The 19,590-nt window shown below is 39.6% G+C and overlaps 1 protein-coding gene across 2 annotated transcripts; it reads left to right on the forward strand.

Annotated features, from left to right (window-relative positions):
• On the forward strand, positions 1-18,064 carry LOC112567768. Of its 2 annotated transcripts, none has more exons than XM_025244581.1 (22): positions 1-350; positions 1,821-3,902; positions 5,329-5,610; positions 6,051-6,228; positions 6,642-6,689; positions 6,955-7,351; positions 7,739-7,849; positions 8,134-8,244; positions 8,384-8,551; positions 9,581-9,767; positions 9,975-10,088; positions 10,449-10,636; positions 11,011-12,309; positions 12,916-13,026; positions 13,357-13,430; positions 14,060-14,202; positions 14,718-14,800; positions 15,136-15,273; positions 15,836-15,994; positions 16,756-16,876; positions 17,175-17,253; positions 17,432-18,064. In XM_025244581.1, the coding sequence occupies exons 2-22, from the start codon at positions 2,399-2,401 to the stop codon at positions 18,024-18,026; spliced, it is 6,090 nt and encodes a 2,029-aa protein (XP_025100366.1). In that variant the 5' UTR covers positions 1-350; positions 1,821-2,398; the 3' UTR covers positions 18,027-18,064. The 2 variants fall into 2 exon arrangements, with proteins under 2 accessions (XP_025100366.1, XP_025100365.1); XM_025244580.1 differs by having other exon boundaries at positions 2-350; positions 1,821-4,046.
• Positions 18,065-19,590: the final 1,526 nt, after the last annotated feature.

The raw sequence follows: 19,590 nt of genomic DNA on the forward strand, positions 1-19,590 counted from the left end.
GGCGATAAAACTAAATCAATGAAAAGCGAACGTTGCAAGTATATTCCATTCTACTCGGTCTATTTTCATTCGCAACCAGAAGCATGTAGATCGAGCTTTTTAGCTACCGTCTAATAACTGAAGGAACTTTTAGCCATGTCACATTTACGCTAGGCGCCATATTGCAAGAGCGTAACCTTACTGTAATGGCGCGGCTACGGTTCCCAGGCCGTCCAGGATCGAGAGTAGAAAAACAAAGAATCCATTACGGTATAGATGATATAGTGGACTCCTCTGATCCGTCAATTTGTTTTATTGACAATTTGCAGTCAGGTTTACAAGAATTCAAGGAACTTTTTGGAGAATCAGAGGTAAATTATTCCCTTGTTGACTGCTTCGATCCAAAATGGCTGCCTTCGAAGCTATTATTGCAAAAAGAATATAACTTCAAGTTGTTTTTAACAGTTTGTAGCCTTCAGACTATTTCAGGGTAATATTTAACATTAGAGTATAGTCTGTAAAGTAAACTGCAACTTGGAACGTTTTACGAACTTTAGAAACAAACTTTCGCTTACAGTCTTCACGTACACCGATTATTGAAGTGGTACACACTTGCTACACAGCGTCCAGCAGATGTTGAGCCTTACAACATTCATGTACCACGAAAAAACAATGCTGCGTTTACATAAAGTTTAAAGCTCTGTGACCTTTAGTTCAAAAGCCTGTTTTGCTGCAATAAATACATGTAATTTCAGCAATTATTACAGGAATTGAATCTGATTTCTAAACATTGCACAGGTTGGAGTAAACATTGCATTACACATTCTGCCTCACGCATTTAACTAGAACGGTTTTATTCTACTGTTTATGAACATTTGAGTCAGAGTATGCTATGAGAGCTTACTAATGCTACGTTTCAACGTTGCAGTGTAAAATGTTCAAGTTTAGTGTAGAACCAATGAAAATTGTATGTTCTTCATAACAATGTACTTCAGTTTAACCTTCCTGATTGTTTGATTGACCAAAATAAGATAATAAGGTAATATAGACACTGCTGGTGAAAAATGTCTTGTGCTTAGATCAGCAATTATTTGGCATACCAGTATTGTAATTGCCCGCCAGCTTTTAATAATGCATGATCAGATAAAATCATGTGCTAGTGTCTTTCGGGCTTTGTATGCACTATTGGTAGTTAATGTTGGGGGAGTCAAGCTCATCAACACTATTATTGGTCAGAATTGTCCTCACATTTTAAACTCAAAAGTTAAACATTGTTAGAAGTCGTCAAAGTAGAAATAAGGCTAATTGTCATGGTACAAAGTGCTTGCGCACACACTTCAGCATGACCCAAAAATAAGTTCCTTGTGGGACGTGACACTGTAAGGAAACCATATAAATCGATACAGAAAGCAATGCTTCATATTCATGGCATACTGAGCTTCAGAGTTTTTTTAAGAACTATAGAGGAAATGTTTTATGTGTGTGAAAAGGCTGAGCACAATCTAGCTTACCATTTGTAATAAGTTCAAGTTGAAGTTCTGTAAAGTTAACTTCCCCACATAGAAACAATAGGAACCGTTAAGCATTATCAGGTGAAGGAGCATTTCAAGATGTTGGATTTCTTTCTGCAAAAGGTGTTATGTGAAATCTCTGGAAATACTTGACCTTGTGATATGATGGAAAAATCCACATCTTCAGTCTAAGCCTTTTTTAACTATTTAGTTTTGTGCTAATTCTTTTTTAAGCTTGCATGGTTTCACATTATTCACTTATTATATATGCGATTGTGCATCTATGTGTGCTTCTTCTTATGTGTGTATTTATGTGTGGATCACCAACAGGAAGAAGAATTTGAAGGCTTCACAGCTGAAGATGTTCGGATTGCAAGAAAGAAACTCAAGGCTGTTATACAAAAAGAAAAAAGACTGCAAGCTCAAAAGCTCCAATCTCTGGGCATCCATCGTGTACCCTCCATAGGTCATATGTCACATATACTTTCTCAAGAAATCAGTCATGAGTCTGATGTGGAGGAAACAGCTGATAAAGAAGCCCAGGATAATCCTGAAAAGGAACAGGGTCAAGGAGACAATTCTGGGACCAAGATAAGCAGTAAAGATATGTTTTTGCAAAAGGCACTAGCAGCTAGGGAACTGTTGGCATCTTTGAAAGCAAAGCATAAACATGCATTGCAGGGTCGAGTGATACAGAAGGTGGGTCGACCTCGTAAACATAGTGTCAGAGACGATAAATATCATCACCGTGTGAAAGAACTGGGGAGAAAGCTTCTCCAGAAAAGCAAATTCCTGCAGAAAATACCCCAAAACAGAGTGAACAGGTTCATAAGCCGATACCAGATGAAAGGGAACAAAATAATGAATCGACATCTCACAATTTGAGACGACATAGACCTTCCTCTGAAATGCCAAAACCCCACAAACTGAGAAAGGTCAAAGTTGCAGACAAAGTGAAGATGACTTGGCCAAAATTAACAAAAAAGGTGATCAGTAGTAAAGTGAAGATATCAGAGAAGCAGTCAAGGGCTCTGGAGAAAAGGCCGAAGTCTGTTGTCAAGCAGATTCTCAAGAAAGCCAGGAGAGGCCATGGGCGGCCACGTCGAGGAGCCAAACACGTTATTGATGCAGACAAGGTAGTCAAACGGGGCAGGGGCAGACCTCCATCCAAGATCAAAGGTACACCTCACTCAGGCGAGAAAGATTCACCAGTCCAGCCTAGCCATCACAAAAGGGCGACACCTATGTTTGTGTTGCCACAGTATTCACGTTCTTCAAGAGTCATAATTCCCAACAAACGTTTTTTAGAAGAGGATTCTCTGGTGGGGTCTCTACTTTCCAAGAGACCTAGAATGGACACTTGTTCTGATACTGTTTCATCATCTAGCAAAGGCAAGCATTTAGATAAAGCAGATTCTGTAAATCCTGTCACCCACACTTTAAGTGGTCATTGGTCAGACAAGAGTGAAGCACCAAGCAGTGGCTCGCAACTTAGTGGCATCCCACAGCTAGATAAGTCGGACATTTCTAAGACCACCAAAAAAGGTGTCAAAGTGAGAACACGAAGTGCAAGTGGTCAGCTATCGTCAGTCACCCTGGAAAAGTCAGAACAACACAAGACAGGAGATGCTAATTTAACTACACCTAGAATTAAGAAGAAGGCATCTAAGCCCCAAAGTCTCATAGAAGATGCCTCTGCCTCCAATGCTGAGGAAAGTACAGAAAGTGCCATAACAAGCTCTTCCTCTTGTATGACTACTGGAAGAAAATTGGGTAAAGCTGACCAAGCTGCCAGTAGTAGTGATAATACCACAGTGTCACTGCCTAAGGGAAAACCATCAACTGACACAGAATGTCAGGCCAATCCTGTGACATCCAGTGGCGTAGATTTTGACTCTGTTTCTGGGGATTTGGTGGGTCATGTCTCCACAGAAGAGTTATCTCCCTTTAAAAGGGGATTGTTAGAGCAGCCACTCATTGTTGAGGGCAAGCGACTGCGTATGCCTAGCCTGAAAGTAAGGATGAAGCTTGGATTGGAGGCCAGTGCTGAAGACTTGAGTGAAAAGACTGCAGCTGCTGGTGAGAAAGAAGATAGTGCTAAAAACACCATTTCCAATAGAGAGGAACTCAACCATGCAGAAGTCATGGAAAGCAAATTTATGCTTTTCCCAAGAGAACCATCTTCTGCGCCCAAAGCTTTCTTTCGTGCTGGACCAATGAAACTCCATCATCATGGCAAGGATGGGAAAGAGTCCCTGCTGACAAAGCGCAGTGGGCAGATTGTTCTTCGCAAAGCAAAGCTGCAGCTGAACCGAACTGCCCTGAACCGTTCCAAAGCAGCTCTGGCTCGGTCTCTGAAGGCACAGTTGAAAAGGGAAGCTCGGCAGCAAGGAAAGAGGCATGAAATGCAAGGTCAGCCATCACTGAGGTCATCAGTGACCAGTCCTCTCTCAATCTCTGTCTTTCCTGGTGCCTCCCATCCATTTGATTCTCCTACCAGCCAGTCATCACCCTTGCTGTCCGGTCTTTCACCCTCAGGCTGTCCTGGTGGATTTGGTGAGTGCAATCTAATGCTCATTTTTTCTTAGTTTCTGGTTCACATTCTCTTGCCTATTTTTTTTTTTTTTTGCTGATATTTATAGGCCTTAATACATTCCAAATACCTGTTGAGGGTGTGGCGTAATCAAGTGTGAACAATATGTAAGCTTGTGTAAGTTTCTTTAGCATCAGCTACAGTTTTATCATTTATGCATTTTTCCTGCTTCCTGCACATTCCATTTGAGATTTAAATTTTACTGTAATAAGGTGATGAAAAGATGCTTAAAAATATTGTGCTAGAGTCTTGACATTTGATTTTGTGATTAACAAAGTGGATGTAGCTGAAAGACTGAAAGCAAACGCCAGACTTTCAACTTCAACATTTTTTTTTGATGGGAAATGCTTTCCTTTTTTGGGCTTGAAGCTTCAATGAGCTAGTCTATGCACTGTACAGCAGTAGATCTTTAATAAGTCGTTTATAAACAGATTTGTGAAAGCACTTAAAAAATCTTCAGGTTTATAGCCTGTGGTTGAACTGCTTCGCTTTATCATACATTGTTATATCAGTCAACCTCCCTGAGCGTTCAAGGCATCTCTGGAACTGATGCCATCAGTTGGTTAAGTATTGTTTTCCTATACAAATTTGTAAACTAAGTGTATGTTTTGATCAGTAAAGAATGATGCAATGTCAAGCTACTCTGTAGTGGTATGTCTAGCTGATTTTAAGAAAACAAAATTGCAGATAGAACTAGCTGGACTGAGTGAGCAGTAAGGACTTCAGTTAATGGCTGTGGTGAACACAGCAAAAAATGTAGAAGTCAAGAGGAAAAAGACAAACGTGTTGACATGAGTGTCACTGGCTGGGATTACCCTAAACCCGCGGTTCTGAAACGGTGGGGCGCAACGTGCTTACAAGGGGGCCGTGAAGGTGGTCGTTTTTAAAAGTTTATTATACCGGTATTAGTGAAATTAGCTTACATTGTGTGGCTAAGGGGAACGTGAAGACATACCTTTGTTCGTCAGGGGGGGGGGGTGTCACAAGTAAAAGGTTGAGAACCGCTGCCCTAAACCATCAAACGCAAAATACATTTGAGAGCATGAAGCTTCACAATGTTGAAAGGAGCTAACTGCATGTTCATTTAAATGAACCAAAGATATCTATTAGATGCTCTGTTTTTTTATTCATTCTTTTTTTTTGATTTGGTAAAAAAACTGACATTTAAGAAGTCTTGGGCAAGAGAAAAAATTAAGTGCCAGGAGCAGTTGTCATAACAAATGTTTTGCTTTTCTGTTTTGTCAGCATCGCCACCTCGAATCATATCCTCCCTTTCTCCTGTTGCTATACATAGCAAAAAGCAAATTGGAGAAGGGTCAGGAGAAAAGCTGGAAGTCACAGAGCGATCAGCTGCCTCCGGAGGGCCTCGTATCAAGCATGTCTGTCGACGGGCAGCAATGGTCGTAAGGAAACCTCTGGCAACTTTTTCATCTGAAGTGTCAGCATCACCAACTCTCAGTGCACTACCATCCCCAGAAAAAGAGAGACTTCTCCGAACTCAGGGCACAGAAAAGGAGGCTACTAAGGGTTTGTCTTTAAATTTTTAGTATTGTATAGAAAGTGAAGCAGCAAATTTTCTTTCAGTCCATAAACTGTTTGAGGGATGTCAGATTTGAATCCTCTGGGCCATCTTTTTATTTATTATTGATTTTTTTATTTCTCAGAAAAACTGTACATTTGCTGTTCTTCTTTTCCTTTTTTTTTAACGAAGGGATTAAAGTATAGGACATTCTTTAACATGAGGAAATAAATTACTAAGATGGTACCTGAGAAATCTACAGCTTGTGGATGATTTTACCTCTTATTAATGGTTTTGTAAAAAAAAATTTTCTTAAAAAAAATGTGAATGTTATTAGAAATGTGGATTTCCCTCTCCATCCATAAACCTTTCTTATTTCTATGTTAATGGAATAAAAATGCTTAAATAAAAAATTGTATATTAAAGTTTAAGGTGATTACTCATTTAGACTCCTCAGAAGATGAACGGCATCATGGATTGACAAAGACACCGCAAGTGACACGAAGGGGTAGAAGATTTAAGCTTGTCAAGCGGACATTTAAAAGTGGTATTCGACGACGAAAAGGTCGATGCAAAGAGTGTGAGGGATGCCTAGCTGTTGATTGTGGAAAGTGCATGTACTGTCGGTAAGTTTCACTAATGCCGATTTCATAGGTTGCAGTTGTTTATGTTATTACTGAGGAGAATTACGCTTGCTTCAACTATGATTATTAAAGTGCACACTGTTCACATCATGTTTTTATTTGACCGTAACATTGGATTTAAAGGGCAACTCGAGTGCAACATTTTTTCGTCATGATTGGGCTAACTTCATTTTAAAATAATAATTCCTAAAATATGAGGACATAATTACTCTTACTAAAAAGTTAACTCATTTGAAGTTGATGTAGGACAAGAAAAAAAAACCAGTTACCTCAAGGCAGTTTGACAAAGGTGCATCACTGTCATCAATGGTCTTTTTATTTTATAATAATGTATATAGATGGGATATTGAGGTAAATTTTGTTGTATTTCTTTTCATAATAATTTTATGCAACAGTGACAGACCAAAGTTTGGAGGCCAGAACATTCTTAAACAAGCATGCATGTGAGTACTGGCATATTAATTGTAACATTGAAGTTTGTATCTTTGAAATTGGAGAATTACTGAATTTCATTAAATGGTTTAAAAGTACACAAATGAAAAGCTAAAGCATTTCTCAATCATGTAAATTTCTTCTCTGTAAAGTCAGCTTAAAAACTAAATGCTTAAATGTTTTTCTTTTCAAAAGACTGATGTGCGTACACTTAATATGTAATACCGAAGGAAGAAGGAAACCTATGGCAGTTGTCACATTTTTTTGTTGTTATAGCAAGCGAAGATGTCGCAGGCCTCGCTATTCCAGGCAAGCCACTGAAGCGTTTATTCAGCCCAAGACATTGGGCAATGATGAAGTGGACTCTTCTCAAATGCGTCAAGGTCCAGCACGGTCTGCACGGCCATCTCCTGGCTTTTTTTCTCAAATGGTTGCAATGTCAGAGGAAGCTGAAGCACAAGATGAAAGAGAGGATGATGTGGCAGAGGATGGTAACCATCATGGTGATCATCACATGCCAAAAAACTACAGGTCCCCTGCTGGTCGTGTTCATCGACGAGCATTGCTGGAGGAGGGATCTCAGGATGGAAGTGTTGAGGTTGTCTCGGCTGTTGAGATGTCATATACAAATCTGGCTTATCATCGTCGACGTCTTCTAAAACGCAAAGAAAAGGTAAAATACAATCTGTTTAGAAGTGTCCTGGCAAAAAAAGAATAATACAATTAGAAGCTAACATTGTCGATCTTTTATTTCTCTCAATGCATTTGTTATTCGTATATGTATATATTTAAAAGACACAGTTGTTACTATACTTTGAAAAAGAACAGATCTAGTTAGCATACTTTCTTTTTAAATGGATTTCAGCTTTCCAGAACTTAAAGGGTTTGTTTTTATTTTGCTCTATACCTTTGACCTGATAAGAATTGAAGAATGTTGAAGACATAGACAGATGATATTCTTGAAAATATGATTTTTAATCATTTGATGATGGTAAGTAGTCACTGAAGTTTTACTTTGTGTGATGTGTACATATGCGTGTGTGTGTTTGTGTGTGCACAGACAGGTTTGCGGTTGCAAATGCCACCAGTTGTGCCACAACCTGTGTTTAACACAGCCACTTATTGGTCTCTTCCTAGCAACGTTATCAGCATTGTGCATGCTGACTTTAAGGTAAAAAGTCCATTCTTTAATTTATTAGGCTATCAAACTCACAGGAAATAGTAATTTCCAAAAGTCAATGCTCATTTAACTCAGTATTAAAAAGCAAGAACAGTGTAGACCTTGATACATAAAAATGCTTTTCAAAAGCTGGGAGTGTACGACTGTTATTTGGTGAAAAATGCAGCAATAAGATTTCTCAATTTAAGAATTGTGACAGTTTCAAGCTGTTTGGCAGAAGAGGCCCATTGACAAAGCTTATTGTTATTTAATAAAAATAACTTATTGTTTGACAGGAAGATTATGACATAGAAACTACCTGGAGCAGAGGTCTTGCCCTGACCATGTTTGGGCCTTCTTGCATGCGTGCTGTCTGTTTCCTCTGTGGTTCTGCAGGATGTGAAAAGGTGACTATGCTGGCATTTCTGAACAGGTTTTTCCTTCCATTTTTGACTCCCTTCCTCTGGATGTTTTTATGGGGGGAGGAGTGGGTATTTTTGATTTTTCAAATATTTCCATTAAAAAAAGAATATTTCTGTTCTGTAGCTGTTGTACTGCAGTGTTTGCTGTGAGCCGTTCCATTGGTTTTGCCTGGAGGAAGAAGACCGGCCACTTCTGGAAGCAGGAGGGGCAGACAACTGGTGCTGTAAACGCTGTCAGTTTTGCCATGTTTGTGGTCTGCAGTGTGGGCTTCTGCAGTGTGACAGATGTCAGGTAAGGGATTTAGGATTGTGTAGTAAAATACTACTGTGTGACATACGAAGTTGCAGTAAAATTATTTCTTCAACAGTTTATGCCTAAGTGTCCATGGGATGAAATCTCTCTGCCCTGATATGACTATAGCAAAATTCTGTTACACGGTTACTGTTTGGTGGAGTGTTGATGCATTAAAAAAAACCCATGTGTTCAGTCCTTTTAACTCTCCTCTTGGGCACAGTGTTTTTATCTCTGGATATATGAATTTTTATCATTTTTAAAAAACGATAAAGAAAAAAAAGGTAAAACTGAAGTTTTTATTTTTCAATATCAGTAAATCTTGTGAAATTTAAACTTAATAAATTAGCTTCAAGCTTATCTTTTGATATAGCTAAGTATCTAGGAAAGTAAGAAGTAAATAGAATTTTAAAAAGTACTGTCATGACGTAGGCTACAACACAAAACCTGGTTCTGTTACCACAAATACGTTAAGAAAAATATATGGAATAATCAGTCATTATATTAATAATACAGTAATCCTATGTGGGGTCATATCCTGGACAGGCTCATGGCGCTTAAAAGAAAAAACCAGACATGGCATGATAACATGCAAAACCATGTAAAACTGTTGTCTGGAGAATGCCAGATAAGATGAAAGATCTGTAGAAGGAAGCTGCTCTAAAAATTATAGTTTTTTTGTCACCGAGAATTGACATTACACTTCTGATCACTGACATCATTTTTGAAAAGAAGTGAATAAGGCTATAAAATTTCAATTACCACTCAAAAACATAACTAAAAAGATTCCATAAGTATTGTCTGCAGTTAGTTTCTTTAGTCTATCAGAAATATAAAAAAAATTATTTAATATTCTCCATCAGCTTTCTTGCAGAACGCTGTCTGTACTTTCTTGTGCCTATGCAAATGTAGTTGTGGAGAGACATCTATGAGTTAACAAAACTTTAATAAGTTCATTTGTAACAGGCAGTAGCATAATGTTTTTCAGTTGCAGTTCTTTTGTAATCTATCTCGGTGTTTCTTTTCCAGGATACATACCACCCAGAGTGCCTGGGGCCAGCATATCCTACACGGCCGTCACGACGAAATGTGTGGGTGTGCACAAAGTGTGTAAGGTGCAAATCTTGTGGTGCAACAACTCCTGGTGCAGGTCACAATGCCACATGGACATATGACTTCTCTCTTTGCTATGAGTGTGGCAGATTAATGGATAAAGGTGGGTCAACAAGAAATTCTTTCCAGTATTTTGTTATTGCGACCTCCTTTGTTTTTTTAGGAAGAGTAGAGATTAAACATTTTCTTAAGTTTGTGGTTTTTGTATAGCAGAATATGTGAAGGTGAAATGGCAAAGGAACAGGTAATTGCTTGTCATGATGATTACAGGTGTGCGCAAGTAGATTAGCATGTTCTCCTTTGTTTTTAGGTAACTTCTGCCCTATTTGTCGCAAATGCTATTCGGATGATGACTGGGAGTCCAAAATGGTCCAGTGCTCAGTCTGCGACAGCTGGGTCCATGCCAAATGTGAAGGATTAACAGGTTAGTGTAATGGTTGAGTGCATAGATGTGAAGCACCTGCAGCACAATGGCTTGGTTCATGCCAGATATGGAGAGTTAACAGATTCATGCACCATCTGGATGCATCCAAAATGAGAATAGTCAACAGGTTTGTGCAACGGTTGACTATGGTTATAGAGTAAACACTGTCTTGAAACTTTGGCTGTATGCATTAATTATACTGTAACACAGGCTGTGTTGGAACTTGTTGATTTCAAAGAATACTTTGTGTGTGATATTTTATGCTAAGAACAAGATACCTCTGTGAATCAAAGTGCACAGGGAAAGGACCTCATGTTTTATTCTTTGCTAATTGTGATGATGCTTTTGTTTGGGCTGCAGATGAGATGTATCAGTTGTTGTCATCCTTGCCAGAGGAAATGCAATACACCTGTCGTGTGTGCTGTCCCTCGGGACCTGCACAATGGCAGTCAGTGCTTCGGCAAGAACTGTTGGCAGGCTTGCGTAGTGTGATTGATTCACTGGCATCCTTCAAGTGTGCTCATCACTTAGTCTGCATTGATGAAACTGTAAGTGAAGAAACAGTCGGAAGGAGGGAGAGAGTAAATGAACATAACAAATTCACATGAATAAAAGACAAATAGCCTGAACATCCATACAAATAACAATCTGTCTGTCTGACATGAATATATGCACATATGTAAAATGGTTCAATAATATCTACCCAGTGTGAAAAGCCATTTTATTGTATAGGTTGTACAGAATGCCTTATTAGAGGGTTTCCCTTCGTTGCAGCATAGATTGCCATGATCTTTGTCTTATGCAATTCGGACAAGTTCAGAGGTGTTCATATTGGTGGATCTTTTACTATGTAATATATAAATTCATTGCTTCTTTTCAAAATGATGTTTTCGTTGATAGTAACAGCTGGTATTTTTTTCAGAAAGAAAAGGAGAGAATTCAGAAGGCAGGGTTGCGGAGAAAAGTTGCTGTCCTTGAAGTTGGTTGTGACGCTAGTGCTGAGCAGTTGAGCTTGCAGGACACACAGACCAGTGCTAGTCAGGATGACGAGGAAGGTCGCTCAGAATCTGAGCAATTAGCCAACGAAAACTCAGTTACTTCGGGTGATGAGAACTTGGAACACAGTTTTGAAGCAGCAGCACCAAGCATGCCTTCCAGTGATGTAGATCTGCAAGCTCCTGGAGATGGCAGGAGTTATGCAATGTTATCTTTAAATACTGCTTCAAGCAAACAGGCAGAGAAGCCAGAAACTGTAAGTGGGGACAGTTGTCAACATTTAGTCAGCGCTTCAGAAATAGACCAGGGTGTTGCCAGTATTACCAATGCATTGAAGAACAGCACTTCAGAAATAGACAAGACTGTTACCAGTTCGCTGAAGAACAACACTGAAATGAGTGGTCAGCATCAGGTCATCAACAATGTGTCAAAGCTTGGACTGACCAGTTCAGACTGTCCCAATAGTATGCTGCCCTCTAGTCTTGATATAGGGTGTGAAGGTTCTCTAGACTCCCAGCACAAAGCATCCAGAATGTCGGAAACTGGCATCTTTGAACGACTAGCTTCTGGAGACTCGGCAGATCTCGATATGACTTTGTGTCCACAACCCAATATGAAGGACCACCCTGTTGAAGGTGGTGGTGGAGATATTTTAATTAGTTGTGCTGCTGATGTAACTGGTGATGAGTCACATGGAGATCATGTCACCTCCTGCATATCCAATGAAACAGGACTAGACAAAATGAAGTCAGGAGAAGATATCTCAGAACGGCACTTACAAAACAAAAATGTGTCCCGGAACCTTTTTGAGGCATTTTTGTCTGTTGCGGGAGTGGCTGAGGAGCCAAGCTTCAACATGCAAGGGCAGGTAATAGATGTCCAGGGAGAGAGCATTATGACTAGAGATCAGAATGACGTGCAGGATGCATCGCAGGATTCATCGCAGGAAAACGAAGACTCCCCTGAACACCACAGATTCTGTGATGTCTCAAAAGAAACTTGTGAAGCAGATGAGGGCAGGGTATGTAGGGAGACAAGTTCAGCGGCTTGTGCAGAAGTGAATCTACCTGAGACAAGAGCTGGGAATTGTGCATTGTCACCTCAGAGCACTAGTGAACAAGTTGGAGGTACAGAACATATTGAAAGCACGAGCATGGGCCAGGATTTTCCCCGTGATTTTCATGCCGTGAGACTGAAGCTTGAAGGTGGAATGTACAACAGTGTGGTGAGTTGGAAGCAAGAGCAACACCCCAGCTTTCAGTATCGGAAGCAATATAGCTGTACATAAGCTGCAATACATAGTAGACTCCCTAAAGTTTTTAGAACATGATGCACATAATTTGACATAGTTTAGTTTGTTCAGATGGATGCAAGTGTTCATGTGTGTGCACATATGCTTGCATTCAAATACCACTCAAGCTTACTCAAAAAGCTGATTATACTTTAGACAGAAGCATAATAACATTTCTCTTAATGCGGAGAATACCTTGCTGAGGTTCTTTTGCAGTCCTTCATTTATTGATCTAGATTGAGAGAGTGTGAGAAGTATTTTACTCTTTTAACCTCCCTCCCAAATGACAGTGACTCCTGACATTGTCTTAAAAAAAAAAGGATTTCCAAGAAGTATTGAGGAAGATTCACTGTAGGGTGAGGAAGATTCACTGTAGGGAATCTTCGTAAACTCACCTTGTTTTCTTGTACTTTATCTTTTTCTGTGCTTTTAGGGACAAGCAGCTGCTCATATCCCACATCCTCTGTAGTTCATGGTAGTGTGAGTGTGGATTTTGTTTTAGAAGTCTGCATGTGGGCTTGCATGCATGTGTGTATGCAGGAGGAGTTCAGTGAAGATATGGTGCGCATCATCCAGACGGCTCTCAATGATGAGGACCAGCTGCCCACCCGCAGGAAGCATAATAACTCCGTCCGTTCAATATTCATAAAGGTATGCAGGCTTTCGCAGCTGTATGACTACTTTAGTTTCATGTTTCTTACTCATTGTTACAATGATTTAAGATGCTGTTAAATGTCTAGGCAATGCTGGTCACAGGTTACAGCAGAAGTAGCCAGTGGCACTTTTTGTTCATAATATATTAAAGAAACAGTTCATTTATGGTTAAACTTCAGTTCCTTTTTTTTTCATTTTGAAGATGTATAATAAAGTTTGAACATCAAATACAAATGTTACAGCCTGATTAAAAAGCTGATAAATAAGGGAATTGTGTATGGGATAATTTTCCTATAATGTGTGTGTACCCTCTGTCATTTCCTCCAGCAAATGGAAAGGTGTTTTCCATGGTTCAACGTGAAGACTTGTCGACTCTGGCAGCATAACAAGACACTGCCTAAGTAAGTCACAGGACTCCAAAAAGTCATGAATTTGGTAAAATGCATACTTCAGTAAGCCACAGGGCCAGACAGTGAGGGCCGACTTTGTTGTAGATTAAACTGCCAAATAAGACAATAATGATTCACTTGATAAACACATGCTGAAGGTTATATTTTAAATGCGTGTTGTGAATAGTAGCTTAGAAGCGTTGGAGATACTGTTGATAATGGATTAATGTTGAATTTTTGCATTGGATTTTGAAGTGATTATGTGTTATAAAAATTTGTTGAGGACTGCCTATTTTATATAACTACCTGCACTCTAAACTTCTAAATAACAAAGGGAGAGGTTTGACAGTTGTAGTTATTGAAGATTGAGCTTTGTAATGAGCATTTTGGTGAGGTGATGAAACTGCACTGGACTATTCAAGAAAGAATGTGCAAGGTTTACGTTAGCTTGTGCATGCGTTTACATTATTGTGCACCATGGTTGAATCATACATACTGCTTTGTTGTATTGCTTTTTATTGACATGACCAATAAAAATCAGTTAAGAGATTTTGCAAACATAGTTACCTCTTTCATTAGAGAAATATGCAATTTTTGATACTTATTTGATCAAAAACATTTTTCCTTTTTGGTTTAATCAGAGGGATGTTGCCAGAGGCTGTGCTGCCACCATCTGATGACCATACCTATGCCCAGTGGCTGGAAAGAGAGGACAATCCACCTTCTCTGCAGCCATCTTCTTTTAGACATGTGCCCACCAGCCCACATGCATTCGCTGAACGTGGTCAGTATGATGTGCCAGTTTTGGACAGTTATGAGAGGTATTTTGGGTTGAGTACTCAAGGACAGTGACACAATGCTAGTCTTTCTTCAAGCTCCCTCTTTTATTTGTTGGCCACTTCCCTACTTGCTTCCCATCACGATACCTTCTGTTCTTGTTATCCGATTCCTCTTTGTTTTCTATATTTGTTTTTTATTAGTAATCTTTTATTATCAGTAGTTATTTATCCTTCCGTCATTTGTATGTTGTCCATGTTTTTTCTTGTCTCAAGCACAAAATCATGAATATGCTCTACGTGTAAATCATGCATTTATTATTATTTAGGGGAGGTAACTGGCCAGGTAGGCTACACCTTGCTTTCTTTTGAGCAAGTTTTTTCTTGAAGGAGGGAACTCCATGGCTGTTGCTTTAATTTGGTAGCAGAGTAACTCTTATGGTATTGCCATCAGGGGAAAGTATTAAATAAAAGAGAATATTACAAGAATATTTCAATTTCAAGTTTTCTATTTTGTGGTCAGATGGCTCTTCTCAACCTGGTATCACTGGAGAAGATTCACGTCAGTGTGCACTGTGTCTGACTTTTGGTGATGATGAGATGGAAGTGAGTAATGTCATGGTGTGGTGTGTCCATAGTTACCTCTCTGGAAACGATTTTCTGATTAGCAACCAAATGTACAGATTCCAGTATTTGGCAAAAGTAATTTGGAATGGTGGAAAGGTTAAGAGTACTATCGCTCGCTCATTAGACATTGCAGAGACACACTTGCCTTCAAGCAGTCATGTGTGTGGACATAAAAGCTTTTGTAAACTTACATTTTTCAAACATGTGTTCTGAATTATGCATGGTGACTTAAGCCTTGTAAATAAGTTTACTAATTTGAAAATTGCTTGCATGTCTGCTTGCTTGAATGTGTGTGTGCGCGTATGTGCATCCAGGGTGCTGGTCGACTTCTGTATGCAGGTCAGGATGACTGGGTACACGTGAACTGCGCTTTGTGGTCAGCAGAAGTATTTGAAGAGGCTGATGGAACCCTGCAAAATGTGCATGTGGCAATGGTGCGAGGAAGACAGTTGGTAAGTTTAGGTGTACCTTTCATGTCTCTGGACAGATTGTAGTTTTAGTGTTTTTTATGAGAGTATTTTCTTCTGCGCAATCAGAATGATTGTTATAAAGGGAAGATGTTTTCTTATCATATGATGATGAAAGAAGCAATATGGATAATATGAAATCATTTTATGAAGGGAGGTCAAAACGTTTGAAGAATTGAAAGAAATAAATTTGGTAAAGTTTACTTTTTTATTTTTTTTTTTTTTGATGAATTCTAGGGTTTGCTTTATTAACATCTAACATCATTGAATGCATGGAATTTCTTAGCTAGATATAAAGGTTAAATGCACACATGCACTTAACAAAAGTCACAAGTTCACACACAAATTTAGAAATTTTTGGAAACATTTCAATCTCCTATCTTATAGCCTATTTGTGTGAGACCATGGATCTAACCTATAATTTGGCAGATATTTTAATGGTTTAGTTTAGTGCACTGATAATGTTGCTGGTAATGGCTACTTTGTAAATTTGCTAAGGGACTTTTGTGTTCAAAAACAAAGTATTTTGGCTTCATTGTTTTGTTAGCGTTGTGAGAGCTGCAAGACCCCAGGTGCTACTGTGGGGTGCTGTGTACGGGGATGTCCTGCCAACTACCACTTCGTGTGTGCTCGTCATAGTGATTGTGTGTTTCTAGAAGACAAGACCGTGTTCTGTTCAGAACACAAACAACATGCTGATTGTCGAGTAAGTCAGACTAAGTTTTGCGGATGTGTGTAAGTGTTCTGTTTTCAGAAATAGTGTTGATACACACACATAGATAGTGAGATACACATTTCTTGCTAATAATATGATTTTTGTTTTACTTCTCCTGTTTTATTTATTTTGTTCTTGGAAACTACTTTATGATCCTTCTTGACTGACACTCACATTTTTGCTTCTTCATGGAGTTAAGTTTCTTGATGTTTAGAAGATAATGTTTAACCTCGTAGAGTGTGTTGATTAGATAAATTAGTTGTTTTCAGAAAATGCTGTTTGGTAGTCACTAGTATCACCAGAATATATGAATTGGAATTAACTGTCTTGTTGAATTATTTCTGACCTAAATTACCTCTTTAGACTCTGTTACCAATTATATATGTTGTTGTGTGTGAATGTAACAGGTCAAGTAAAAAGTATTAAAGCAAAGAGGCTAATCAGAAGTAACGTAAATATTGCAAACAGCTAAGTTCTCTTATGCTCTGTGGCAAGTAAAGCAACTAGTAAAAGTCTTCCATTTTGGCTTGTCAGCTAAATTAATGACAGCTTTAACAACCTCTCGGGCAAGATTATAACATGGAATATTAAGAAAATCAGAATGCTTTATACACATTCAGGGCTCTTTAATTATTTACAGTATAAAACTGAATGTATCTTGTGAAGTATCTCAGATGTTTGTGTAGGAGGTACGAGGCTCATTAGGAGGTTGAGACTTATTTATTTCAAATTAATTTTTTTTAACACAACAGATAGGACGGCAGAGAAAATTTGCTGTTCACCGGAGGACCTGCATTGACATGGCTGACATTAGGTGTATGAAGAAATCTTGGGCTCGTGGGTTGGATGCTGGTTTTATCAATGTATTATTTGGTGAGTATTGCTTCTCAGCAGCATGACTAGCATGTAGTGTTGTTGGTTGTTTTGATTCTATAGCAGACTGGAGGTATCAAATTTTGTGAATTTTTGAGATGAGACATTGCATCTTTCCTAAAGAGAAATGAATTTATAAAGAAATAGTTTGCATTGCTGATATTTTTAAAGTTATCAAGAAGTAGGAGAAAGTATAAAAATGAATTTTTTTTTTGGCAAAACATTAAAATAACAAAGGGTATAAATTAGTTATATATATTTTCATTACATTTCATTTCATACATATCTGTGACCACAGGTGCTTGTACGGTTGAAAACCTTGGTTTTCTGGCACCCCTATCTGACTTCATTGGTTGTCTTCTTCCTCTAGAATTCAAGTGAGTGATACATTTCTTCGTTGCCTCTTTCTTTAATGTTAGTGAAGTTTTTGGAAAATGCTTGCATGTAAGTGAACTACTGTAATTTGATTTAACAAAAATCTAAAGTACCATGAAAGTTGTAAAAAATGTTTAAGCAGTGTTTTATTTTGACTTAAATTATCTTTTGAAATTTCAGATCCACAAGAATCTACTGGAGCACGGTGGATGCTCGTCGTCGGACTGTGTACACCTGTCGCATTGTGGAGGTGCAGCCCACATTATCTACCCCAGAAGTTACTGTGCAGGATATGCGCATTGTGCATGATGAAGAGCACCCTGACTTTGTGCCCTTTGAGACTCTGAGTCTGCCCATCTCAGGTATACAGGCTCACTTACATAGCTCATCAAACTCCCACTGGGGACTACCCAGTCTGTTGGATAATTCACAGGCGGAGCAAACTGGAAAAAGAGATGATCAGGATGTATGGTGTGTGGAAGATGAAGATGTCTATAACAGCACACATAATCCTGAGAAACCATCAAATATTGCTACTGAGGATACTGGATCACCCATTCCCAGTGTCTCCTGCACAAATGAACAGGAGATCTGTAGGGTTCAAGATGGCATTTCAACTTCAGCGTCGGCCACTTCCTGTACAGTCAGGTCTGCGTGTGGCCAGACTCCTAAAGCAAGGCAACTTACAACCTGTCATGCTTACAGCCAAGCACTCTCAAAATGCTCAACATTCACCAGGCTGAGCATGTTTCCACACCCTCAAATGTTACTGTAAGACCTGTTTCTGTTTCAAAGAAAAACTGCGAGTTTGGTGACCTGACTCGCATGGTGGAAAGACTAAATCATGCTGCCACACGCAACAGGCGATCGCAGAGTGCTGATCAGATAACTTTGCAGCATTCTGTCCCAAGAAACAGCATGCTATCAAGCCCTCTCTCCTCCTTGTCTGTTGCCTCCCACCAGCGACGGGCCATGTCATGTTCTCCAGTCTCTTTTTCAACCAGCCTGCAGTCTTGTGTGGCCTTGGCAGTTCCATCAGCTGCTGCTATTTTTTCTAGTGCTGCTTTGGTTTCAACAGTGTCGTCAGTCTCCTCATCTGCTTATGCTTCTAGTGATTCTCGAACTCTTGCCAGCCTTAATGGTAAGTGGCATCAGTCTACAGTGCGAACAGTGACACCTATTCTGGAACAGTTGGAAAATGAACTGACAGAGTGCAGTCCTGCACAAATATCTTCTAGCAGAATTGGTTTTCACACATCTTTCTCAGAGACAGATATCTGCAAAGTGGCCAGAGACAGTTTGGATGTTGGGTTATGCACAACAAACATGGGACCTATGTGTGTTTCCCCCAGCCCCAACTGTGTCAGTCTTACTGGGGAAGAGAAACGTACTGCAGGAGACACAGAGTCTGCCTGTGGAGATTCTGAACATCATGTAAATGCTGGTGACTCTGATACTGCTTTGGCTGAGCAGATCTTGAGTAGTGTACCTGCAGAAATTCTTGAAGATGGCCACGTCAAGGTGGTGGTTGTCCCGGGGACAGTGTCACCTGAAGAAGCTGTGCAGCTGGCAGAAGCAGCCCTGCAGGAGACAAATCATGATGTTGGAGAAGACCCCTTCATTGGTGGCACTGACAATCTCAAGACTGGCCTTGTAGAAGCAGATGTTTGTGACCACTGTAGACCTGGTCCGCCCGGAGATACTGACACTGTATTAGACAAAAAATTTGATGACACTGCACTCGGCACAAAATCCGCCGACAAGCACAACGCATGTGACCCTGATTTACTGGCTTTCAATCAGAATGCAATCAATAGCAAGCAAATTAAACAAGAGCTCCTAACTGTTCAAAACAATCGCCATGATGGAAAGTTGCAGCAAGGTGGCCATCATGTTGCACTAACAGAATGTTGCCATGGACCAGAATGTACAAAATACACAGTCGGGGGAATTCCCTGAAAACTTGCAGCCATGCCCTACTGTAGCATGGCAAACTCAGATATCTAAGGAACAGAATGCTAAACATGCAGAGAGCAAAGTGTGCATGAAACCAGTATTCAATAGACATGGTAGCATGATAGGGATTTGCCAAGAGTGTCCAGCAAAAACTGTGCCAGCTGGCTGTACCACCATGCAGACTGTAAACTCAATGTCCGTAGCTAGTCCGGTCTCTTCCCTGGCATGTGAACATGGGGCTACTCCAATGCAGAGAGATGGTGACATGGAGGTGGAAGTTGATGAAGAGCAGACAGATGTACAAAGACAAAATGGAAATTCCACAAGGGCTGAAAACCATCTGAAGTTCAGACACTCACAGTCGGATGGCAGCCTCATTGAGC

The sequence above is a fragment of the Pomacea canaliculata genome, linkage group LG7 (genome assembly GCF_003073045.1).
Source record: "Pomacea canaliculata isolate SZHN2017 linkage group LG7, ASM307304v1, whole genome shotgun sequence".
NCBI lineage: Eukaryota > Metazoa > Mollusca > Gastropoda > Architaenioglossa > Ampullariidae > Pomacea > Pomacea canaliculata.

What these genes read in the sequence shown, in the direction of transcription:
- LOC112567768 (XM_025244580.1), top strand. Translation starts at nt 2,399, where the DNA reads ATGCCAAAACCCCACAAACTGAGAAAGGTCAAAGTTGCAGACAAAGTG. An exon ending in TCCGTTCAATATTCATAAAG is followed by an intron (nt 13,027 to 13,356) that starts GTATGCAGGCTT and finishes CATTTCCTCCAG; the next exon opens with CAAATGGAAAGGTGTTTTCC. An exon ending in CTTCTTCCTCTAGAATTCAA is followed by an intron (nt 17,254 to 17,431) that starts GTGAGTGATACA and finishes TTGAAATTTCAG; the next exon opens with ATCCACAAGAATCTACTGGA.